The 26661-nt window shown below is 46.8% G+C and overlaps 1 protein-coding gene across 1 annotated transcript; it reads right to left on the reverse strand.

The window, feature by feature from the left end:
* Positions 1-126: 126 nt before the first annotated feature.
* On the reverse strand, positions 127-26661 carry MIS18BP1 (MIS18 binding protein 1; the record flags this gene model as incomplete). Its single annotated transcript, XM_082318614.1, has 16 exons — positions 127-536; positions 730-787; positions 1411-1495; positions 2126-2274; positions 3913-4055; positions 6245-6417; positions 7344-8220; positions 9816-9924; positions 10882-11048; positions 12239-12402; positions 12792-12882; positions 17373-17503; positions 19491-19567; positions 21313-21821; positions 22914-23039; positions 26091-26661. 16 exons carry the CDS (start codon positions 26659-26661, stop codon positions 442-444), a joined length of 3525 nt encoding a protein of 1174 aa, XP_082174740.1. The 3' UTR covers positions 127-441.

The raw sequence follows: 26661 nt of genomic DNA on the forward strand, positions 1-26661 counted from the left end.
AGCTCGTCCTTTTTTATTACATTAAGGAAATGTAAAAATTCAAACTCTCAGTAGAAGAATTTAAAAAGCAATTTCAATTAGTTACAAGCTGTACCATTATACATTTATTGTACAGCCATGCTTCAAAAAGATATTTTATCTTAAAATGAATCAAAACTTGCCTGTAATTGGTCTCCCAGGACATTCCCCCCACTCCCAGAGAAACAGGGCAACGGCAAGGAGGAGCCTGGGCAGGAAAGTGCCGCTTTGTACGCATGGAAAATGGCAAAGGCAGCAAGAGGAGAACGGTGCTAAAACACGTAAAAACCCTGCAGGTCAAGGTTTCCGAACCGAACTCTTAACACGACAGGAATGCCGTCTCGGAGGGGCGGCCAAACCCCTTGGCTTCATGCGAGAGGCGCATAAGTAAAAGTGTTGAATTAATAAAATCCACAAAGTTCATTAAACAGAAAAATAGGAATCATCCTCTTCTTCATCCGATGAATCTGCTGCCTCAGCCACGAAGAGCTTCCCTACAACAGAGGTCTGTTTCACTTCTGCAATAAAAAAACAGGGGGGATCGTCAGCGCGCGCCCGAGCTTGAAAAGCAGGTACAGAACGTCCCGAAGCCAGAGGTGCTTACGAGAAGCAGAGATCATTAAATGCCAAGATTGTGGACACCCAACAAGCCGGTGGCGGTGGGAAAGGGAAGGAGCCTGGAGCGAAGAAGGCGAAACAGCGAGTACTTACTTTTATCGAAACCAAATGCGGTTCTGCGCGACGCTGGCGTACCCAGCACCCCTCCAGCCTGGCAAAGGACAAAAAGGCTCCGCTCAGCCCGCGGCGCCAGCACCCGCACAGCGCCGGCGGGGGGACCGGCACGGACTCAGTGCTACACCGGAATGAAGTTGCCCTGGCGCTGGGCTGCATTGTCCCTAAACATTTAAGCTGTTCAAGTACCACAAACGCTTTCACTAAACTGGAGGCACAAGCCGTTTTTCTGCTGCTGGGATCTCAGCCTTTCAGGGAAAGGCCAGAACTACTACAAAACCTAGGGCACCGAAGGAATAAATACATAAATTCAGGGAGTTTCCGATACAAGGTGGGAATTACTGTTTCCTTTCCCACTGTACAGAAGAATGTAACAGGAACTTAATGTACCTGAAGATCACAGAATCCAAAAGCAATTACAAACCCTGATAAAAAGCAATGTATTTAATCCTGACAAGCAAGAGCTCTTTGCTAACAACTTCTCCCCAGGAGCAGTAGATACAAAACCCAGAAGTCTGGGGGGCAGCAGGGGAGGGCTCCTGTTTTCCTTCCTGAATACACACAGCCGGTCTGTGATCCCGGGAATCTTGTGCCTGCTGCTTAGCAAAGCTTTGCATCGTGCAGGTGGGGCTGGGCAACGTTCAAGGAAACCAGCATTACCGACTTCTTCTTGACGTTGTCCCAGGTGCCTCTGCTGCCCTGCGTGTTCTTCTGCATCCTGAACACGTGCCTGTCGTAATCGTTCCTGCAGATGTAATCGAGCACGTTAGCGTCCCTGGTGTGCCGCCCCGGGCTCCGCGGGATACCGTTACGGGCATCATACACACGGCTCTAATTCAGAATGAAAACTGGCATGGCCGTTAAAAACAGCGGTTGGCCAATTAAATATAACAGCAGCGCTGGGAGTGTGACACCACAGAAGTGTTTAATTAGATCACATGCTAGAACTCCTAGTGCAAGTACCAAAGCTTCATCATCTTCCCAGATGATGTTCATTTCTCATCCGTTCGATAAAATGCCAGTTACTCCACAAGAAGCCCTTGTGTTAACAGGTTTAAGACTCAAAATGAGCAGAGGAATCTCTGCTGAGGCTGAAGCCCAAATCGCCGCCTTCTCCAAGAGTAAAAGGACACGCGATGAGCGTCGTTCCATTGCCCAGACTTAGCTGAGAGCTCAAACTGCACGCGCTGCCAAAGGAGAGAGCTTTCTCTAAACAAGTCCCCCAAGGACTGCAGCATTTGCTACGCGTGCTCTAAGCCTGGACGGGAACTGCTGTCCCGGTTCCGAGAGCGATCTTTCTCAGAGGGCAAAAAAACACCTTGGGGAAAATGAGAAAGGAGAAGGTTAGCAGAGGGACGGCGGTACCAGTTCCTACCTGTTGATGGGTACCAGCATACCAGGGCTGATGTGGTCGCACTGGGGGGTTTTCACCATAGGGAAGACAGCTGAGGAAGGTGTGATCGGGTTGTCCGTAAGTGCAAAGTCATCATCATCGTCATCATGGCTTCCCCGGAACATTGGCAACTGCAAAGCCACATCAGAGCAATCAGCGACCTGCCCTTTGAACAAGAGTCTGCTGAAAAGGCTTCTCGCGGGTCCGTCAGAGCAGCGACAGGACACAGCCTCTTCACCCTGTAAGCCTCGACTGTCTCCCCCTTCCCCAAAGGGAGGAGGCCCAGACCCTCTCTTCTCTTCAACAGGCAGCCGCGCCATTCCCTCGCTCGCTCCCGTTGCATTTTTGACTCCGCTGTGTCCCTCGAGAGGCAGGCACCAGCAACGCGCGCCGCACGCAGAGCGCAGGTATGCGAGGACGCGACACAGCAGCCAAAGGATGCCTCGGTCTTGCTCTTAATGCTCCTGTTGATGCCCAGCATTTTGCTGGCCTTTTTTGGCTGCTGCTACACATTCAAACAATCATTTCTGATTAAAATTACAAGATCAAAGCTGACCATTACTACTCAGGAGGAGGATTTCAGGATTACTCAATGAACTTCTGCTCCTTCCATTTTGAAGGGAGAGGAGAACTGGAAAGGCTCAGAGAGGGTCCTGGGTGGGGGAGAGCTATAATGCATCGGGGGAACAGGGGCCAGGACAGGCGTTCGCTGTTTCTTCCCCGTGAGAAGAGGAAGAGAAAGTCAGCAGATGCAAGTTCAGAACGAGTAAAAGATCGTGCTTCTTCACGCAGCAAATAATTCAGCTCTGGGACTTGGCACAAGAAGTTGCAGCTGTGAGGAGTCTGCATGGGCCCCGGGCGGGGCTGGACTGGTTCACGGAAGGGGAGCCCGCTCGTGATTCCTAAATACTCAGCAGCTCTCTGCGGAGGTGCACCTCTCGCCAGACACAGCCGAGGGGGGCCGGCTGCTTCTGCACAGCACAAGCCAGGCAAAATGAATTTGGGGAAAAAAAGAAGAAAAAAAAAAAAAAAGGGCGGGCACCCTTTTGAATCACTGGCTGAAGCGGTGTCCTACCGAAAGAGGAGGCTCCTGGAGAGCCCCTCTGCAGAAACAGGGTGTCTCGGGCACGGAACCATCGATCCCTTCACCGCCAGCCCGCTCACACTGGTCACGGGGATTTCTCCATAGCACGCTGCGGTTCATAGAAAGCAATGAAGTTACCGCTGCCTAAATTTTGGCTTTCCAACGAGCCACAGCGTTACTCTACTCCTGGCAGAGGAAGAAGCGCACTGTTGCTACAAAGAAAACCCACAAAAGGACAAATCAAGAGACCTGCAGGTGGGGTTTGGAGTCCCTGCCAGAACTGAGGCGCTGGTTTTAGCTGGCAGAGCTAGTCTGGTCAGGTAACGGCAAAACCAAAGATGCATCATGAAATATACTGCAAAAATTCTCTACAGGGGAAAAAAATAAACTGCGCAACCAGTGCTTCACAGTGTCAGAAGTTCCTCCTGCGCAGGCAGAAAGGACGCCCCTGCTACAGACCGGTTTTACGCACACATTCAGCGGTAACCCTCCTCTGCAGGAGCCACGCTCCACACGCCATCACTGCCGGCAATCGAAGTACTGCAATAACAAACCCGGGAAATAAGCCTCTTCCCCCAAATCCACGAGGTTTTACTGATGGAACCGAACCAGCAGACTTGCAACACAGCCTTGAAACGCCAACCAGAAAAGCATACGCATACATGCACCGTTTCCCCAGATTTACCTTTACTCTTCTGTTCTGAAAGGGCGTCGCAGTGAAAATATCGTCGTGGTTGTCCTTTGGCAAATGGTCCAGGAAATCTCTCATCTGCTGCTTTCTTTTGAAGGTTCCCACTTTGGCAGTTATCGTAACCGGCTCCTTCTTACCTACATGAATCCAAATATTAATTGTTCTAAGACATTGGTTATGTAGCATGGTTTTAAAATCTGCTAACTACAATCAATGCTGGCGATACAGTTCAGTTTCTCCTTTGTGGAAACGTCTTGTAGCTTCTTTGTGATCCTCCAAGTTCTTGTACAATTTATGCTTTCAAAAAGAATTTCTCCACTACCTCTTAATCAGAAGCTCACTCTAGAGCCTTACACAGCCATGGCAAGCGTCATACGTACATCAGCTATTTTATTGCTATCGTAACAGAATTATCCGGGCATCTGCGTTTCGGAGACAAAAGACACTAAGATTTATCACCCATGTCAAGAGCCATAAAGCGCTCAAACAAAGGCTCTGCGGCACTGAGACCAATTCAGCATCCTCGACACCAGGTTTACGGAATGCTCGCCTGAGGCATTAGCACGTACAGCCGCATCCTTCGCAAACCTTAATCCGATTACCGCACCTACGCGATGAGCTGTTAAGCCCACTTGAAGGAAAGAAGGGACTGTGTCTCCTCCCCTGCTGTATGTCCTCCTGTCCTCTGCTTTCTGTTACGAGTGACTTTTGGGGCAAATTTAGAAGAAAATCTCCCCAATATCCTCATCTTTAGACACAAACTAGAATAGCTGCTTACACAGACAGTCAAGTAAAGAAGAAAATTAATCCACAGTTTGCAGATTTTCAGAAGAAGAAAGTATTTTTGTATCTGTGCTAAGATGCATCGTTAACAGGATGCACTCGCCTTCTGAGAGAAAGCCACGGAACGGCTCCTCGCTGCCCAGAAAGATCCGTCCTAGGTGTCATGCAGGACTGAATTTAGTCCTTTGCTTTGCTACTGGGATTTTAGAGTGTCTTAGAATTCAAAAAGCCCAAGTGAGTCCGAGAGGTCCCAAACATCGCTTTCCTCAAAGCGAAAAGCCTTACAGCCACTGTGGCAGACTGGCCCTTTACGAACGCTCACTGACCAGAACAACTGTGTCTTCTGAACAGCAGAGGCTGCGGGCTGATAATGTCAAATGCCAGGGTGAAACAGGAAAAAACTCCCTGCAGGAGATCAGCAGTGGAGAAATGAACAGCAACATTAGAAAAAGCTTTCACAATCACCGGAGCGCAGGGAATTTTCATACCACGATAACAGTCTAAATAAGATGGTTTCTATCTATGCTGCAACGTGCTCGAGAATAATACCAGCACTATCAAAGCTGAACAAAATTCGTCGCAAAACTGATGCCCAGCAGAGTCTCACACAAATACTGCAGCGGCAGCAAACGTTTCAAAGAAACGTTCAAGTGAAAATGAAGTGCGTTGTCCTGCCCTTGAGCCCTCCATCTGCCGCCTTTCCAAGCCTGCACAAAATCACAGTGCAGTGACTGTAATGGCAGGGAAACTGAGACCATCCGGGCTGCTCTGCGTTACGGCGGCTGCAGACCTGCAGCCAAGCGTTCCCGCGTGAGGTCCAGTAACCGCGAGTAACCTGGGTCGCCTCATTTGGACAGAAAAAATGATTTTAATGCTTGCAGTAAATGGAGACCGCTGCACAGCTTTAACCGCTGGAAACATCACCAGAGTCGGCTTTGCCTCCAGCGGCTGGGCGCGGGGTGTCTCCGTCCGGAGGAGCTGCTGCCCGAGAGCTGTCCTCACCTGAGCGCTCGCTCGGTCCCTGTAACCTGCTCTGTGGTCCGTGACTGGATTGGGCACCTCGTGCCTCCCACGCCGGGGCGCACTCGCTGCCCTCAACACGCGTTACTGACTTCAGAACTGGGCAGAAAACAGCAACAGGCACCGAGAAGGTAACTCGGCCGTTCTTACTCCCCGCTGCCCTTCGTGCGTACAAGCACCCCGTTTTCCTTTCTGGATCGACAGCTCTACAAGTAGCTCGTTATCTACTCGGCTCCAAGAGCCTCCCTAAGATATAAATAGCTATTTTCCCTTAGGCAGCAAAGCCAGTTTAATTCTTCCCGTCGTGCCAAAAACTAGAAAACTCTAAAAATATCCTTTCTCGTTACTTCAGTCATTTATGACATCCCCTGAGCTCTGCAGCAAACCTTTATACTGTGGAAGATAACCACCTTCACTATCGGGCTCCAATGTGTGTTCATGCCTGTATCTCCCATTACATAGCAAATACTGAATTTAAAATTATTTAAAGACAGCAATGTACCCGGAACCAAGATGTCGGTACCTTTGTGTTCTGCTTTTCCTGAAGCAGGGGTCTTCTTGGCATGCGTTTTGGAACCTTTTGCCTGCTGTTCTTCCACATACTTCTGCTGGCATTCCTCAGCAGAGCGGGACCCCACCGCCATGGCCACCTCCACCCAGAAGCCGTTCCTGTGCTTTGGAAACGAAGCAACAGCCCTGCCAAGAGAACAAGGCCACAACCTTCGTCACGCAGACGAACCTGCGCGACACTGCGAGCCAAACACCCGGAGAAGCTGCCCTTCCCCGCGGAGGGCACTGGGCGCTGGATGGAGAGCGCCTTGTCCCTGGTGTCTTGTCCAGGCGCTTTAAAACGGGCGCAGATTTGTTTGAACAATTGCAGCCAACAGCTCCCTCACAAGGTAAATTTCTTCCTTATTTGCAGCAGCCCCCCCGCCCCCCGAGACGTGAGCTCGTGCCGTGTCAGGGTTCTAATCTAAAAGAAACAAACCCAAACATGGTCATTTTATTACTCAATGTATAGATTAAATACTGCCCAGTAGCTTGTTTAAGTAATTGGACAATGCATTAATTAAACATTCTTGCAGTTAATCTCCCCTTTAAAAGACTGAAATACATAAACACGTCGCGTTTAACATTTTATTCCATTAGGGGAGACAATATGCTAGCTCTGATTTAGTGTCCAAATCATAAATATGAATACTTTTACCCTACTATTTACCTACTCATGTTTTTCAGTTTTACTCACAGGAATTGTTCATCATTTTAACAAGATTAAGCATGTGTTTTTGAAAAACAGGTAGGGGAGTAGGTTCACAAAATTTTGCCTAATATCCATGTTCCTCTCCCTTCACACTGATGACAGCGGTAGGGGCTGCTGCAGGCTCACGCACCTACAGTTATTTTAGAAAATGCTCAGTTGTCTCCTTTATTTCACTATTTTTTAATTTGTTAACAACATTTATTTTGTAAGAGGAAATTAAAACGTAAAGGAAACCTTTAAAATAACGTGAAAGAGACTGAATCTGAAAGATCCAAATCCAGACCATCCAAACCCTTCAGCACATTACGCCTCCCGATGTCCGAGGGGATCTTTGCCCTGTGAAGACAGGGCAACCACTTGCCTGTAGAGCTTCTGTAGTTCCTTGTCAGACCAACCATCAGTCGCCCTTGGAAAAAGCTCTAGAGATTTCTGCGGCTTTTCCCTCTCAGGTTCTCTTGCTTTTGCTGCTGCAGACTTGGCAGTATTAGAAACTTTACAATTTGTTTTCTTATCAGATACTTTTGGATTCTTTTCTTTTACTTGAAATTCCTCTTCGCTGGATTCTGGCTCAGTGTCAGAGTCAAGGAAATACCGTGGAGGGTTGATTCTGCCTCTTGTCCTCGTTGCCCCGTCAGGCAGGTGGGAAGTACTAGACTCACTAGAAGGGGTTTTTCCTTCAAGTCGATCAGAGCCACCACTGGATCCGGGCACGCTTTGCCTCAACGGCACGTTATGGGGGGCAGGGGAGTGTTTTACTGTCCTTTGTTCACACAGCACCTTGTTTGCGTCATCCTGTGAACTCGTCCCATTAGAGGAAGATTTAAAGTTCTGAATCTCTTTTTTAAATAAAGGTTTATTTTTCCTTTTGACAGACAGTGGGATATCTTCACTGGACTCCTCTTCCTCATCTTTGCTTGACGATTCTTCTGTTAAATGCTTGTCTTGAAGAAGTCGTTTGGCTGACCTTAAAGAGTACCTGTAAGCCTGATACACAGTCAGTTCTCCATGTTCTGTTCCTCTCTTTTCCTTTGTCATCCCTGGGATTCTGCTATTACAGTTGTGTTTGTTTAGTACTCCAGTATTCAAGGGAGTCAGCTGAACAGAAAGCTGTGGTTTCGTTTTTGTACTATCAGTTGCACGATCACTTCCATCATCATCTGAAATGAAGCGCCTGGCCTCCTTGCTTCCAGCGGACTTGGTTTCTCTTTTGGAACCCGCTTCTTTTTCATTGTTTTTCCCTGAAAGAGAGGATGTCAGTTTAACATCATACACTGTAACGTGAATCATTGCTGCGTTCTCAGCCCAGCAAAGACTAGCCTGCTGCGGGGCGCAACGCATCCCACGCTCGCTAAGATCTGTGAGCTCCTTTCTGTTACAGAGCCTGTGGGAAGAGCCAAGCAGCACACCTCCAGCCTGCCGCAGAAGCCTCTCCCCACCTTAGCAGAACACTAGAGCTCTTCAGGACGAGGAGACACTCCGCTGAATGGTCACGTTGGGATACAAAACTAAATTAAACACAGCTTCCCTCCGGAACACAGCAAAACGTCACTTAACAGAGAAATTAGTGATGCTAGGAAACATTTCATCATGCTCTGTGCTGCCCGCCCCTTCCCCATTGAAGAGACCCACAGCACAGATTGTCTGCAACCCGTCTCCAAAGATTTACTACAAACTCACTTCTGCTGGTAAGGGATGCCTGTAACTTTACCAAACATGACTGCGTAAAACCAGCACCTAGTGAAGCTTCCCGAGACCGCTGCACCTCCTTTCCCATACGTGTATCTCGGAGGGATTAAGTAAAGGCCTTCTGCCCTCACACTCCTATGTATTCGGGATTAAATTCTTCAGGAACGAGAGGCCACGCGATACATGACAGCACGTCCCACAGGCAGGCCGTTCCTCCGCACGTCAGTCAAGAAGCAGAGAACATCCCTTTCCAGATGACTCACAAAGAGGACATAGCAAGAAACCAGCTGCGAGCACCGAATTCATTCTGAGCAAGCGTCGCCCTGCTCAGCGGGCGCACAGCCAGCGGCGGGGAGGGCTCCTCGCGCACAGGGCCTCGCTCCCACGACAGACTGCCTCCAGTCGACCGAAAGAATTGGGATTAGCAAGGCCACAAAAGGGAAGGTGAAAGTAGTGAGCAGACAGAGAATAGAATGGTAAACAGAAAGCATTGCTAACGGGCTGTGACTGAGACGGGGCAAACACTACCATCCCCAAAGCCTTACTTGTGCGACACGTAGCTGTTCTGCAGGAAGCGTTACAGGTGCTTTGAAAGAGAAACTTCTGCTTTATAGTTTATGTTTTCAGGGTTCTATTGTGTCCCAAATTTTATCAAAAATAAAGGTTTTAAAACTCTTAATACATTTTCTTTGCCTACATAGCCATTTCATTTATTTAATTCATCCAGCTTAAAAAGTAAAGCCAGATCACCAGTTCACTGGACTGGTAAACTCTGCTTCTCTCCAGGCTCTCTCAAGTCCCATGCGATAGCTATGTTGAGATCCAAAGTACAAGAGCAGAAACTGCAAAAAAAATCATAATCCTTTCATTTCAATTTCCAGAAAGAAATCTGCATGCTCCCATCATGTAAATAGAGAAGTGATTTACCAACGTAGTTTATATCCAGAGCTGTAGAACTAGGAAACTAGGCATTAATGCCACTCTGATAATTCTTCATAGAAGAAGCAATCGACCATTAAAACATTTAAATAATTTCTTTGCATTAACAGGATATGACCACACTGCTCCAGCACCCAACTCATAATCCCCTGATTCTAGTCAATAGCTTCAAAAAAAAAAAAAAAAAAAAAAAAAAAGGTCTTTTTACCTTTACTTTGGCTTTTTGGTGTTTCTTCCGTTGTCTTCATGACTTCCTTTCTTTTAGTCTTCTTAGAGACAGAACTGGTCTTTCTTTGGGATTTTTCACTACTAAACATCTTCAAAATAAAACAATTTAATCTAAACTTCTGCAAGAGATTACAGATCAAGCCTACCGACGCCAGCTCTGAAAAAGCCAAATGTTTACAGGATGGGTAGATTTAAAAGTCACCTACATTGACCAGTATCTACTAAATACTATTTGATGAACACAGGTGTTTATACAAATGCATGCAACCAAAGCAGACTCCCTTTACATCTAAATATTCTAAAACACAAGTTAAAATCTTAAGCCCTAGAACTGCTTGAGTTGGCAGTAGATCGGACACACATCTTCACTGCTGCAGCTGATGACAAGCGTTAGTACGGCCCCCGTGCCATAGGGTCAACTGATCTTGGAGAGAGTAAAAAAGCTCACAACTGCCCCAAAGAATGGGGTTTTCCTTCGCTCGTTATCAGAGTACGATCAGTTGTTGAAGTGTCATAATAAATAAAACCAGCACGCCTCAATCAAAACTGGGGTGACCTGGACAGATCGGGGCACAAGAAATGAGGAAACACCTCGTCCTAACGAATGTGAAACCCTGCAGAGGAGGGGGAGAACCGAGAAGAGCACAGGCTAACACGAAAGCTCGCCGGCAGCGCTGGCACCCCACGCGGGATTAACCCCCGCGGCAGGGCCTCGGCGTTACAGAACATGTTTTACCTCGGACCTCCGTGACCCACACCAGTGCCGGTGTGCGACTTCCCGTTCCACAGACGGATCTTCCAAAAACCCACCTATTTTTCCATAAGCAGTTCCCCATTATCCCCATTTTACAGACACAACAATTATCTGATAATATAGAGATTAAGACTAGTTTGTTTGTTTGTTTTAAAATGTTTTTATAATGTTTTCAAGATTTCCTGCCTCTTCAGGTACTTACAAGAGCTGGACTCTTTCTGTTAGATACCTAGCCGAGTTTATTCATTGTATTTAAGATACATTTAAGTAACAATATGCAAAAGAACCTTACCATGCTCAAATAATCGATTCCACCTTCTTCTATAGTAACATTTAGTTTCTGATCAACAAACTCACGTTGCCCACACCAGAAACTTAATGGCGGTTTAACAAGACGGCCACTACGAGTGTAAACTCTGCTTGAGTCATTCAATACGGAATTGCGCTTTGGTGTGGTATCTACAAGAAAAAACAAGAAATACAGTTTTGTCCCAAATACTATATCGAAAATTCAGCTTTGCAGACTTCACAGGCGTGGGAGCAATATTGCGTGAAAACCAGCTCATTTGCGCTGACTACATGGACAACATAAACCTTACTACAATGTGATGTTCTTTTAAAAGTGCTCAGGTTAGAAATACGCATACCTTAACGTGATTGAAGTCATAATCTTCACCAGTTATAAAATTTACTGCTGTGAAATTTTTATTTTTACTTTGTTTAGAAGGTTATGAATACCGTAAAAGTCATATAGGGAAGCAGAACGATAAAGAAAAGTTGTCACACTGAACAAATACTAACTGTAACGAGAGCAAAAAGTAAAACAGCTTTTATAGCGTTAGCAAGAAAATCTGATTACAGCATTAACAAGTAATAGCACAATGAAGTTTGGGCAAAGCCCGACTGGAACCTATGACGGGATATTAAAAAGAAGTCAAAGTTAAAGCCAAAGCTATCGGTGTCCATAACAAAGCTAGGGTCGCATTACAAGGCAAAGAAAAAACAGGTGGATCCATAGGTTGTGGCTTCACAACCATTTCCTCTAGAAACAAACCAATGCAATGAATTTTTCCACCATCCATTCCATCCGTTCCCACCTGTTCCCACTCTCTATGCCTCAACTGTAGCAAACACATTAAGATGCCACAAAATAAACCTGCGCAAGGACTTGCCGCGAGTTAAAACTAACCCAGGTAAAAAGGGGGTGGGCACTGCAGGGCAGGAGTCCCAAGGGTGGAGCCTTGACAGAGGTATGAAATCCCACAGGTGGCCAGGAAGGACTAAGAAGAGAGCACGTTACGCAAAACAGCAACTGGAAAAAAAATAAGTCAAGTCTGTTGTCAGGATAAACAGCCCTGGAGTCCCTGCCTTCAGCCGCTACCGACCAAAACAGACTCCTGCGTCCTTCCCAGGGCCAGCCCTCAACAGCCCCAGCACTTGGCGCAGCTGCTGTACGTCAGCGAACCAGGAACGGAGACACAAACCAATGCTCCCATCACTGCAGCCTAAGTGAACACAAACAACTTCACCTCTTCCCTACAGCCTGATGAACAAGATACAAGACAGACATTACACCTCTTTTGCTGGGGAAAGCAGCTCTCAAAAAACCAGCAACTTTTTTCCAAAGAAAAGGATTATTAAATACTCACAAGCGTTTTCATCATTCTTGGGTAACACTTCATAGGTGGTGTTTCTGGTGTCAGGTTTCGTTACCTCTCTTGCTGAGTCTTCTGCATTTTGCAGCACATCCGTACCCACCACTGAGTCACTCTCTTCGTTTTCATCCTCACTAGTATTTTGTTTTCGTTCTTTCCTAACGATGTGGAGTTTAAGAAAAGAAATAATAAACATCTGAAAAAGCTGTCCTTTAACAACACATTAACGTACGCAAACTCGAAGTCTCATCTCGGCAAAAGCCCCGCAGCGTGGTGGGGCTGCGCTCCTGGGGCGCTGGGCGAGCCCCCGCGCCAGCGAAGCCCTTCGCTTCTGTTTGCCCTGAGGCTGCGCAACCACGCGGAGCAAAGCCAAACCGGTCTAAGGAAGGAAGGTGAGAGGGTATCCTTCCAAAGCAGTGACCGGCATTTGCCTGCAACATAGTCTTCGTGCACACATCTACAACCTTTTATACTCCTCTAGTACAGTATAGAAAGCAAAATCTCAGTACTTAACGTTGCAATGAAACAGAATCTCCGAAGAAATTACCTTCTTCTTTCCTCAAGAAACTCCTCAACATACTCCTTCCACTTTTTGGAAAACCCATATGTAAATCTTTTGATGAAACGGTAGGGAAATCCTGTTTGAAACAAAAGTAGCATTAACAACAGCTGAGCAATACTTTTAATCCGAAAGGGGAGAAATAATATCCAGTAGAATCATGGTTTTGTAAGTACCTCAGAAGCTCACCACATCTTTAAACACCAGAGAGAGACAGGTTTCCCCAGCGCAAGAGAGCAGCATACTCCATAGAAGAGTCAGCCGGGGGTCATTAATTACAGCCGTCGGTCCCTGAGGAGGACCCCGGTCCCCTGGGAACCAGCAGCACAAGCCTTCCCCGTGCACCCAGCTGGACCGGCACCTGGCCCCTGCAGAGCGCCAGAGGTCCCTCGGGGAGCCGGAGGTTTTTGGGCTCCGGTTAGGCCTAAGCTGCTTGGGACTTGCCGTATCAAGGAAAGCCCACTTAGAAGAAAACCTTATTTTGCTTTGATACAGCAGCTGTTCAGCCAAGAGCACACAGACTGTCCATGAGGCTTAGGCAAAGAACAACTGCATCAGGATCAGGTGCGGTCAGAGCATCTAGCAACAACATTATAAACCTGGGAAGTTCTTCAGGTAGTACAGAAACAACGAAATGACTAGTTTTGTCTCCGAAACTGGAAAACAACCCTAAAAACAAATATTGATGCCAAGGTATAATGTAATCCTTAGTTTCAACAGAGAAGGAAAAAAGCATCACTTGAGCTCCAGGCTCTCTGAGCAAACCACGCGACATTTAACGCTCCGGGGGACGCCAGGCTGCCGCGTCGCCTTCCCGCTGACGGGACATACCTGTCCAGATGCAGGGGCACAACACCCAGCCACCGCCTGCCTGCTCGCAAGGTCTGAAAAACCAGCAGCGCTCAGCCTCTGACACCAGGACCGCCAGAGTCACGGACCACTACGAGAAGGCTCTGCACCGCGTGGTTAGAAGGCAAGCCTACTTAGTAGCAGCCTACTTATCTGAAATTCTGGGAAGCAGTATCTTTACTGGAAAGCATTCAAGAGGCACACGAGTCAAAAAAAAAAAAAAAAAAAGAATTGCATCCACAAGCTGTTAATCTTGGGAGCTGAAAGGCCATCAATGTCAGCCTGCACCAACAGAGAGTGCCAGGAGAACGGGAAACGAGAAAGGCACTCTGTCATTAGTTTATTTACTGTACAGCCCAAGGTCCACCTAGCCCCAACCAGGGAAAGGGCACTACCAGCAGAGGCCAAAGAGAGGCATAGAAGCAGGGCAAGTACACAGGAATATTCCCTCCAAGCAATCTCCCAACCTCCAACTGAGAAACCAACACTGACTTCTATGGATTTAAGAACCCTAAAGGAATTTGTCTTCCGGGAAACTGCTCAGTCTCCAGTGGAACCCATGTAAAACTTCAGCATCTACCAGATCCTGTGCAAGGATTTCCACAAATGAGATGCACGTAGCATGAAAAACCTTTTATTTCCCCTCTACTAGGTTTTTTAATTTCCTTTATTCTGTTATTGCAAGAGACTGCACACAACTGATCTTTATTTACCATCTCCATTCCCTTTGTTACTTCGTTAACCTCTCCCACACCTCCTCCCCAGTTTCCCGGTTCACAGGCCAGAATGCCTTAGCTTAGTTTGTCCTTGGCCCTGTGAAAGCCTTGTCTTAACTTTAAACACGTCGTTCTTCTCCACACGCTTCCTGCTTCTTCTGCATTCCTTTTGAGAGCAGGTTGTGGGGGTTCCTGCAGGGAGGGGGGGGAAAGATGCGGAGCTGTACTCAGTCTTCAAGACGTTCATGTGCCATTCAGGTTTTACAGCCGACGGCAGTCTTGTTGTTCCGTCCATGTCAATGTTCAAGCTGTTTAACTGCTGGTGAGCATTAAGCTGACCTCGGAATGGAACCACCTAGCAAAACCCCCAACCTCGCTCCTCGTCTTTCACAGCGAACCGAGTCCTACAATCGTATCCCATCACACGCTGTCACACGGGGGCTGGACTAGGCGACCTTTAAAGGTCCCTGCCAAAGCAAACTACGAAACCACTCTGTGATATACGTAACAATATGCTTTCCCCTACCACCACATGCATCATTTTACATTTATCAAGGCTGAATTTCATCGTTTTAATGCCATTTTTGTCATTTCATCATTTTAATTCAATCAGAACAAAGCTCTTACGACATGCTTTGTGGCCAGCACTCGCCCTTACCATCCTGATGCAACTTAGCAACATCAGACTACAGCTGCCGCTTCCCAGCTCGGGGGCTTTTCTACAAAGTTTATGAATCTGCTCAACAGCCCACATCATTATGGGATTCTTTTTATTCCTCTCATTTTCTATTGTTATTTAAACCCACAGAACCTCCTCCTCCTCACATAACTACTTTGTGTCCTTATAAATCTTCCCAAGAGCCCTTCTAGAAGCCCAACGTCTAGGGGCCCCGTCAAAGCAGCCTTACACCATTGTGAGGCACTACGTCTATAGTAGCACTGTAGACGCCTTCCTCCATACCTCGCTATCAGTACACCCACCAGTCCCACTCACTATTACAGTTTCTATTGGTTTGCCTCATATGAATGCCAAATTCCACATTCCTTAATTTCAAACGAGCTGGGAAACAACTTTCTTAAGAAGCTTTGCATCAGCCACCTTTCAAGCCCATAGGTATCAAAGCAGTTTTTTTGCGGGATGCTACATGCTAGTTATTTCATCCGTCGGCTTCTTTAAAATGCTTTAGGAGTAGCATTTCATTATAGCGCATAGGTTCGTTCTTTATACGGACTGGACAAAACATTTCCTGATGATCAGGAAGGGCTGTAGCCAAAGCAGAGCAAGCGCCATTGCACAGATGCAGGGCGTTGCGTGCAGCACTCCTGCTGCGGGGCTGCTGGGACAGCAGCCACAGCAAACACCTTTCCCCGGACAGAGCCTGTGCAATTAAATAGCCCGTGCTGTCCTTTGCAGAGTTTCATCAACAGCGACCGGTGGATAGGTTTGGTGGCACACCTGGAGTCCCAGATCGCTAATAACCACTTTTGATAACGAGGCAGAAGTAGGTAGGTGCCTAGCCAGTGCTCTTACTGCAACACATTTCGTTAGCAATTTCAGTGCTTTGAAGCGTCACTTGGAGTGCTGCACACCTCAGCCACGTATCTTCCACAGGCAAGCAGTTCTGTGCCCTTGCAGCGTTGTTCACGAACCGACGGTGCCACTGCTGACAGTCCCAGCCCTTCCTGGTTGCCAGTACCGCTGGTTTAGGGAAACCCTCGGGTTAGACTTGAGATGTGGCATTTCTCCTCCTCTCTACCTACACTAGCTTGTCTTTAACTTCTCCGTCGATTCATACATCAATATTGAATCTGTGTTCAGGGTATTTCCAGGGTACTTTCCACACAGGCCCTACGATAGCTTCGTTCGTGTGCTGGGGGATGTTGGGAGGCGAGGGGGGAGCGGAGAAGGAAGGCCGTTTTGCCCTAAGTGCCAAGTCCGAAGATCAGAGGAATTGACCCAGCACAGGCCATTCTCTCTTTGGCTTAGGAAACCTCTGTAGTACTTGAGCCACTCTGCTCAGAAGTCTCTGCTGTCACTTTTCCTTCTCAGAATATTAAAACAAATATAAGTATTTAGCAGAGGAAGTAATAAAAAATTTCAAGTCAGAGAGCAGCCAAGTCAGGTATTTATCAGAATGCATCCCAGTACTGCAAATCAGAAGAAGAAACTAAAGCCACAGACACATCTTGGGATGCCTTGTGCTGGGCCTGAGAGAGCAAAGAGTGCAATCACACGCACAATGCAGGTCTGTAAGGCAGGCATTTATTCCATCCATGACGCAGATGATCTTTACGTTCCTAGAGCTGCCTGTAAGCACTAACGTGGCAGCTCATTTACTAATGAGCATAACAGAGGATGCACGTGAAGCAAGAAAAACAGAATAAAGCCTAGCCTAACTTTAACTTTGTGTGTAAATTAAATCTCCTTTAAAATTCCACATGCTTCCAAACCATCTGAAGCTGGAAGGTTTGCTGGAGTTGGTATAACATACCACTTAGACCCTAAAGATGGGTCAGTTTACTGAATTATAAAGCACTGCCACCATAACTAGTCTGTCTCCAGAAACACCGTGTAGTGTCGCAGAGCTAGTAGTTAATCACTGAATAGTAAGTCACAGATAGAATGCAAACACCAGAGTAATTTCGGTAGCGTATAAACCATCCCCATTTGAATGTCTTAGCACTATTTAAATGCCAAAACATTGACCAAAATTACATAAAGGCAATCTTAGCAAAAACCGGTTTCTTTAAAAGAACGTACCCAATAGCCAACTTCATGATGCGAAAGCCCTCGCTGTAACTGCAGCGCCCTAAAAATGCCAGCTACAATTAACATGAGACAGTATTTAGAAATCTGATGCTGGAGTCACTTTCCAGCATGTGCTGAATACCCACCGAGCCCAATTAGCAGGATAAGACAAAACGTTTGCTTCAGCAGTATGTTCTATCATAAATCTAAAGCCCTTCTCAGTTTGTAATGTTACATTAAGAATCACCTGCTTACCTTCTTTTCTCATCGAAGCTGAATCTATATTTCCCTGCAGCAAGTAGATACTGCCAGATGATGTTTTAACTTGGTTTTGTGCTATGCGTTCCATAATTGCATTGCTATGCCAAAACAGGTCTTTCATATCTCTGAGAAAAGACAGATAACATGAAGAACAGAAATAAAACATTGTTTTCACAGAAGACAGAATTTAAAACTAGAATATTGGTATTCCATATGCGACTAGCAGTGTCACATATTTTATGAGCGATACAGACACTGGCGGGATGTGCTAGGTTTTCTTTTCTTAGCTTGGAAGAGAAACAGGTCTGGAGGTGTCTAATACTTGGAGAGGAGACAAGATGAACACGTCAACTACTGCAAACATCAGTCACAGAACATTAGCTGGACGTTAGGCTGCAGAAGCGAAATGGACTACAGACCTCCAGCCAGCTCATTATTGCAGTGATACCATTATGCAAGTTACAGAAGTACCATTATACAGGTCAAATGTGTATTTTCCCCGGGGATTATTATACTTATTTCTGACCTTCCTATTTAAAGACAAGAACAACTGAAGAAGGAGGCCTAATATGTGCAAAAATTAGAGTTGTTAAGAAATTATTAAGGGACTTCTCCATGAGGAATAAAAAACAGACCCAAGCATTAAAGTAGAAAATCTACATTTTGGGTTTTTGGTTGGGTTTTTTTTGTTTGTTTGTTTCTGGGGGTGGGGTGGGTTTTTTTAAATATACGTTTACAACAGTAACCAACAGATCAAACTACAGAACAATATTAAGGACTGAAACCCAAGTAAAAACATTCGACTGTATACTTGTCACAAAATATTAACAGAAGTCAATTCAGAGGGTCTAAAAGCAAATGAAGTATATCGTGTGTAAGCAACACGGATCAGATACACACCACACAAATTAAGAGAACCTGTTGCTAGTAGTGAAGGGCAAGTGAGGGGATCCGTTGTTCTCATACGGCCATGAAACAAACGTCAGTTCCTACTACAGATCCTACAGCAGGGCACAGAAGCGCACCGAGCTGCTTCCTTCCACAGTGCCACCGCTGTTGAGCGAGGTTCCGAGTTTTCGGTAGGTAAGTAACTATGCGTTAGGTAGTTACTAACTACAGAGGAGAATACTCTTCTGCAAGGGTATATTCTCACAATGTCTTCAAACAACCTTATTGCAAGCCAAATCTCTCTTTTGTTCTGATGCTTGTTTTCCTGATCTCACAGCAATTGAATACAATCCGACCAAAACCATAACCAAAACAAATGCAGAGTCAGTTTTCGGGTGGATCAGCTGCTGCCATGATTCGCCATACAGCTGTGGGAGTAACGGTGCCATCACACGTGATATGGCAGGAACATATGGCTGATGGCAGTCTGCACCAATTTGGCTTAAAGCAGGCACAAAACAGAATTTTTGTGCAATGAAGTAGAAGTTCATAAGACCCCTAGTCAGCCCAGTTTGGGGGATCTACTAGACAAACACATTTGTCTTATTCCTCTTAAGCTCTTTCATCAAATCAGGACTGGACTTTGAAATAATTATTTAACCAGTATCTTCCTATATGTAGGCACTCTACCTCTTGCACACATGAAGGAACGCACCTCTTCCTTGATGAAGAAGTTTAAACTATGACATCACTTTGTATTTCCCAAAGGCTAAGAGCAAGTTCCATGAAGGCGCAGCTCCCACGGCCACCTAAGCCAACCGACGCCGGGACACCCGCGGCTCTTCTCCCCCCCACCCCTCGGCCTCCAGCCACGCAGCCCCTCACCCCCCGCGCACCAGCTCGGCCGTTCCGCAGGCTCTGGAGCCAGTGGGCTCAGCGTGCTTACTCAGAGGGCAGACAGCTATGTTTAAAGAAACGGTAAGAGCTGCAAGCACTGTCACAAGGGGCAGGATGCAAGCAAAGGGCCGTGTTCCCTGTGGCTGGGGAGGAAAGCGGCAGAAGCGCGTGGAACTGCTTCCAGCAGTGACCAAGCTATTCCAAGGCTACAGGTCTCAAAGCTACGGCTACTCAGCCAGGCGAAGATGGCATAGCCTTTCCAGCTCAGACGCTGAAAGCCCACCAACATGTTTTACATCGCATTTAAATCAGAAAACTTTTTCTTACTTCCGTTTTCCTTCAACACATATTGCAGTGTTACCATCCATCACTTTAATTCTCCAACTGGTTAGGCAGACATTTTTCTGTTACAAAAGAAAAAAAAAGTCCTTTTTAAATTAGACTAAGCTATGCAACATCACCAAGGCATTAGCAAAATAGAAATTACCTCCTGTATAACTTGAGAAGATATTTAGGCACCATCCTCCAGACCAGAGAAACTGAAAGCAACCATTATACACATAAACATTGAAGCATAATCAAGCTGCAGTCTAATGCACAAGTGAAGGCAGGAATTTAAATTATAGAAACTTTTGACTCATTTAATGTTGACCCTCAGAAGACAAAGTCATTGGACAAGACCTCTAGCAAATCCAAAAAGCTCATCACAAAAAAATACCACCACTATGCCACACCTCTTACACTTTGTCATCCGTCCTCCGTTACCGTTCAGAAAAAAGTTATCCATGAGAAAATAAAATCGTATTTATTAGCTACGTTATTGCTAGAATTTAGACAGTATTAAAATGGCTATATCTGATATTGCAAACTACTGACACACATGCAGCTGCGGTACCTTCATTTTGCATTAAACAGCCAGCAAGTCAGTTGCACTTGAGCTGCAGTTTGGAAAACCGCATGGGAAACATAGTACTTTGTTTTAAAAACAGCTTCTTGGAAAATGATTTCTTAACGTCTGAAACTATCACTATTTCTCCTCAGAATGTCAGTTGTTAAGCTCCAGATCTCTTCTTTAATGATGTTCACCTTTTGACCGTCAGCCTTGACTTCGCTAAAGATCTTACCAATGACTTAACCCTGACTGAGGACAGGTACCCGACATGTACAGCCAGCACCTACGTGATGCTCAGCTCTCTAGTGTCCGATAACAACATCTCTTTCAGCATCTGCTACTCAGCTACAAATATTTAATATTTAATATTAACAGATATCTGTTCCTTATCTAAATCAAAGCTCATCATAAAGGTAATTTTTTTTTTTAGTACAGGAAAACATATAAAAAAATGCTTGACAACGGTGAGGGAGAATGAAACAATTAACTTGAAGAGGACTGCAATCCCACAGATTTCTCCAGGGAGGAAAGGAAACAGCCCTTGGGAAGGCATGCTTCCACCAGTTCCCTAGGCTAATCACCGAGGAATGCGCCACGCTTCAAAATATACTGCTTTCCTCAAGATTTATTCAGAAAGTTGTAAATACTGCCAAGCACGTATTGAATTGAAAATAAGATCTGCAGACTAGTCTCCTAGGAGAAGATTCTTTTCCCACTTAATTCAACAGGAGTTTGGATATTCTGTAGGAAAGCCAAGACTTTTACCTCACTATCAGCTGTACAGATTCAGTTAATTTTAGAACCGTCCCTAGCCTCCAGGTAGGCAAGACCTCTCTCCTTGGCTTTGCGTAGACAGCCAAGAGCTGGGTTGGCCGGTGATTTGTTTCAGGTCCATCATATCAACACATGGCAATTAACGTATTAAAGAGATGACACAGGAGGATCCTTCAGGTAGAACTCTTTCAGCCCATACTGTGGCTTGTGAACACTAAACCAAAAGGCCTTCTTTTATTAAAAAAAAAAAAAGAAAAAAAAACCACAACAAAAAAACCCTGAACATTGTCATCTTGGAGTACAGGAAAAAAGAGATCCTTTTGATGGGAAAGTGTTTACCAGTACAATCTAATAAAGTAATATTTCATTCTCTTCTGAGCGCTCATTATTTTTGACACGAAAAAAACCAAATAAATTGCAACTGTGAGCTACAGGCAGCCCACAGGAATACATCAGTTGCCCTAAAGTATTAAGTTCTCCCACCTCTTTGTCTGCTTTGCCAGCCACTTGATCTGTATGAGGTTTATCCAAAGGGACCTTACAGCCTTCTTTCGGCTTTTGCTTCCTTGGAATGTGGACTTTGGGAGAAGAGAGCATAATACTGCAGAAGCACTGTGAGGGCTTTTGAGAATTAGTCTCCAGCATCTTTTCTACTCCATGAGCAGCTTGCTTATCACTTGGCTGCAACTCTCTTCTGTCTTGATGAAGTTCAGTACGCTTCGCTTCTCCATTTCCCCTCCTTTCTTCTACCTGATCCCCTTTTTTAAAAGGGGCAGAGTTTAAATTCACAGGACTAGTCACTGTATCTTGAGACATTTCATCATCAGCATCCATTGATTCCATAAGGAAATTATCCTGATCATCCTTATCAGCGGCCACATACTCTGCAGGATCATTCCTGGGCTGCTCAGCAAAAGCAGATTTGACTAATGGCTTTTCTGTAGTTGTGGAAGGAGGAATGTTCTGCTTGATTGGGTTTGAAGGAGTTGGATCTGCTCATTAAAAAAAAAAAAAGGAATAACAAAGAAATTAGTGATATCTGAGAACTAATAAAGGTACGTTCATAAAGTTAGCTCCATTTTTAATAAGAGGGGGTTGTATTGATTAGCATTACACCAATTGTGAAAGCACTGCCTATTTCAATCGTTAACATTAACAGCAAGCCACTCTTTGAATTTCTTTGGACTAGCTTTTCCTCACCACCAGGTCAATACCCCTGCTGTTAAAGACTTACCGATATCCCACTTCCCCCCGAAACCAAGCTAATGCACACCAAATCTGTTAATAGTATATCTTTACCATTCTTCCTATCTTTTCTTTAATGAATCCTCCTTGCAGAGCAAAAAAATCTGTTTTGACAAAAAACAATATCTCAAATATTCCCATCTTTCCAGACTTCAAGATCTGGACTTCTAGCCATGCTGCTGCTATGCTGGGAGCTACAAGCATTGGGGTTTGAGTTTCCAGATAAATTAAGTTCAGTTTTGAAGTTGAACTCTACTAAGACTTTGTCATGCATCACTTTCTTCATCTGCGTTTTCAAAACTGAATTACGGGACAGAAGCATGTACCTGGTTGCTATCAAGTAACAATACGGAAAAAAACAAATACAAGATAATTTCTCACGGAACCAAACCTTTTCTCTTTATGTACTAAAAGCTAAGGAGGGGAGAGGGGGGGAGAGGAGAAGAGCCAGCAAAAAAGAAGTTTAGGATTTTTCCACCAAGTTTCACATTGAAATGGCAAAGTGTTACACCTAGTCTCTAAAGAACTCTTAACCACAATAGGAGCCTGAAGGTAGATGGCTTTCGTTGCCAGAAGAGATAGTGCACTCAAACGAACTAATGATGTCGAGCTTCAAGGTGAGAAGCCCACAGCCCTAAACCATAGTTAAACCAAGTCTGGTGCCATCGCCAGGTTTGAAAAGGCAGATTTGCAGGTTTCTTCCTCCATTTTCCACTGCGCGCAGACTACAAATAAAGAAGAATGATACTCTGCCAAAGCACACAAGAGATTATAAGCAAGAACAGAAACCCTGGAGTCAAGGAAGTTTTTGAAGCATTTTTAAGGGCCATACCAAGTACCTTTTTGCTGCTGCTGCAATTTCCGCTTTACACGCAAGAAGAACTTCTGAGGGGATTCCAATACAAGAGGGTCTACGGCTAGTGCCTTCGTGGTTCGGTTCTCAGGAATCCGAGCGCAAGATAATTCTGGAAAATAATACAAACACCTTTGATTTGGGGGAAGAAAAAGATTTTCACGTGGGGGGCAGGGGAAGCAAAGTACCTACTTTGTAAGATACTAAACTCCACTATAGAACAATATGTTTTGTTTTCCTTCCCAAGACGGATGGGCAATACGCCCTTCCCCTTTTCCTCGGGGGTTAGCTGTTACGTTGCCTCCGCTGCGGGTGAGAACACCCTCAGGTGTGTGCGCGCATGTCTGGATGGAACCCAACCCACAGGAACCAACAGGAGTTTGGCGGTGCCTACAAATAGGGTGTGTTTCATAGTATTAAGGCCTAACAAGCAGCACCAATACTAAACCCTTTTGATATTCGATCAAAAGTCATTATCGATTTGTGATGTGATGATGCAAAGGCAAAAATATACCTTCTGGAAATCTGTTGTTAAAAAGGAAATAAAACTTTAGGACCTTTCACTTTTTATAAACATCATAGAATCATGGAATGGTTTGGGTGGGAAGGGACCTTCAAAGGCCACCCAGTCCAAGACCCTGCCATGGGCAGGGACATCTTCACCCAGACCAGGTTGCTCAGAGCCCCGTCCAACCTGGCCTTGAAGGTTTCCAGGGATGGGGCATCTCCCACCTCTCTGGGCAACCTGGGCCAGTGCTTCACCACCCTTGTCATAAAAAATTTCTTCCTTAAATCTAGTCTGAATCTCCCCTCTTTCAGTTTAAAACCATTACTCCTTGCCCTGTCACTATGTGCCCTTGTAAAAAGTCCCTCTCCAGCTTTCTTATAAGCCCCCTTCGGGTACTGAAAGGCTGCAGTGAGGTCTCCCCGCAGCCTCCTCCTCCCCAGGCTGAACACCCCCAGCTCTCAGCCTGCCCTCACAGCAGAGCTGTGTCACCCTCAGAGCATTTCGGTGGCCTCCCCTGGCCCCGCTCCCACAGCTCCATGTCATTCCCGTGCTGAGGACCCCCGAGCTGGACGCAGGGCTCCAGGGGGGTCTCCCCAGAGCGGGGCAGAGGGGCAGAATCCCCTCCCTCGCCCCGCTGCCCACGCTGCGGGGGATGCAGCCCAGGAGACGCTTGGCTTGCTGGGCTGCCAGCGCACATTGCCGGCCCGTGGCCAGCTTTCCATCCCCCAGCACCCCCAAGTCCTTCTCGGCAGGGCTGCTCTCCACCCCTCCATCCCCCAGCCTGTGCTGACACCGGGGGTTGCCCCGACCCCGGTGCAGGACCTTGCCCTTGGCCTTGTTGAACCCCATGAGGCTCACACAGGCCCACCTCTCCAGCCTGTCCAGGTCCCTCTGGATGCCATCCCATCCCTCAGGTGTGTTGACTGCACCCCTCAGCTTGGTGTCATCTGCAAACCTGCTGAGGGTGCACTCGATCCCGCTGTCTGTGTCGTTGATGAAGATATTGAACAGCACTGGCCCCAGCACGGACCCCTGAGGAACACCACTCGTCACTGGTCTCCATCCGGACATCGAGCCATTGACCACCACCCTCTGGATGCGACCATCCAGCCAATTCCTTATCCACTGAACAGTCCGCCCATCAAATCCATCTCCTTCCAATTCAGAGAGGAGGATGCTGTGGGGGACCGTGTCAAAGGCCTCACGGAAGTCCAGAGAGATGACATCCGTAGCTCTTCCCTCCTCCACTGATGCAGTCACTCCATCGTAGAAGGCCACTAGGTTGGTCAGGCAGGACTTGCCCTGGGTGAAGCCGTGCTGGCTGTCCCAAATCACCTCCATGTCCTCCAAGTGCCTTAGCATAGCTTCCAGGAGGATCTGTTCCATGATCTTCCCAGGCACAGAGGTGAGGCTGACACGTCAGTAGTTCCCAGGGTCCTCCTTTTTACCCTTTTTAAAAATGGGTGCAACGTCTCCCTTTTTCCAGTCACCATAATAGTGGTTTTTAATCTCATTATTGTTGTACCCAACAGAAATAATAATAGTAACAAGTGGTTTTACATTGCAGCAAGGAGATTTAGGAAGACTTTTTCATATCTAACCATAAAACGAGGGCACTGGCACCTCTGTAACTGCAAGCTCTTTTGAGAACAACTCGATAAGCCCCCAGTGAAAACAGCATAGAGATGCCCATGCTAGTGGCCGGATAAGAAAGGCTGAGCAGTCAGCCTAGTTTTCTGCAACTATGTCTCAAAACAAACACAGATAAACCAGGGAGGTCTTACCCCCACCCAAAACCAGACAAAAGTTTAGTACAGAAGATTCATAAGTACCATAGTTTAAACAGGAATACATGCAGCAATGAAGCATAACCCTGCTGACAACCAGCCAATATTTCAGTGGGTGTCCCACGCCAGGTGAGCACAGCATGAGAATAACAGGGCACCACCGCAGGACACCTTCCTCTTTAAAATATCTGTTACCTTTACAGATACAGAGCTCTGGGACACGAACCAGAAGGAAAGCCATTCCTACTTGCCTGTAGCGGCTACAGCAGCTTTACAGGAGAGGGCACAGTGCCTGCAAGTTTAAGTTAAACCAACCAGTCAGAAACAGAAGCTGCACTGGAAGAGCCATCAGGCCAGGCTGCCCAGGGAAACGCCCCGGGATTTCAAAACACAATTCTTCCACCAACCTTTCTCCTTTCTGTACTGACTGTAGGGAACAGTTAACATAATTGGTTGGTTTGATTTTTTTTTTTTAACTTATAAAGTGTAATTCTGTTTTTCAAGGTGCTGCAAAGGGTCAATCCCATTCACAAACAGAACAGAGGGAGTAGCTAAAGCCAGACTGAGCAAGAAAGGAAGAAAATACCACGGGAGGGATTCCTCTCAGGTAAAGAAAGGGTACGAGAAACCAACTACGGTACAGGCACATTTTAGCATGAAAAAAACCTCCATCCAAACCTTTTTTTTTAAATCCCAAACACCTGGGGGAAAACCAGCACAGGTACCAAAATTTCTTACACCTGTGAACAGACATTAGCTACTTTTTGCAGACCCTGGAAGAGTCGAAAGCGAAACGCAGGGGAAGTCATACCGAGGTAAATAAACATTACATGAGAGGCAGCGTTCTCGGAGACGCAAGGGAACAAACCTTTTTCTGGCTGGATACACCGGGCAGGCACCTCGGCGGGTCTCTGCCGACCTTCGGCTGTGCCAGGCTTCCCGTGCCGGCGGCCCTGCTCCAGCGGGGTTAGGGTGGGAGTCAGGATCAGGTCGCTGCCGCAGCTCCTCTGCGGCGCCGTGCCCGCGGGCAGCCCGCAGTCCTGCCTCTGCCGCAAGGCCCTGCCCTTCATCCGCTGGAAGATTTTGGCCGGGGACTCGTGGGCGGGGGGCTCGCACGCCCGCCGCTTCGGCCGCCGCTCGGGGCCGGGGCCGGCCCGGATCTCGCTGACATCCAGCAGCTCCTCGCCGCCCGCGCTGCCCGCCACCAGCGTCGACTGGAAGACGGCGCCGGCCGCCGGCCTCCCGGCACGGCTCTCCCCGCGGCCCGCCGGCTCCGCGACGGCGGGAGCGGCCTTCAGGGCGCCCTGACGCCTCAGGAGCTCCTTCAGGGGGGTCAGCGTGCCCGCGGGGACGCTGTTGAGGGGCACCGACCGGCACGGCAGCTCTCCCCGGCGGCGGGCGAGGGTGCCGGCGGGGCTCCGGGTGGGCGTCACGATCAT

The sequence above is a fragment of the Platalea leucorodia genome (genome assembly GCF_965183815.1).
Source record: "Platalea leucorodia genome assembly, chromosome: 7".
Lineage (NCBI taxonomy): Eukaryota > Metazoa > Chordata > Aves > Pelecaniformes > Threskiornithidae > Platalea > Platalea leucorodia.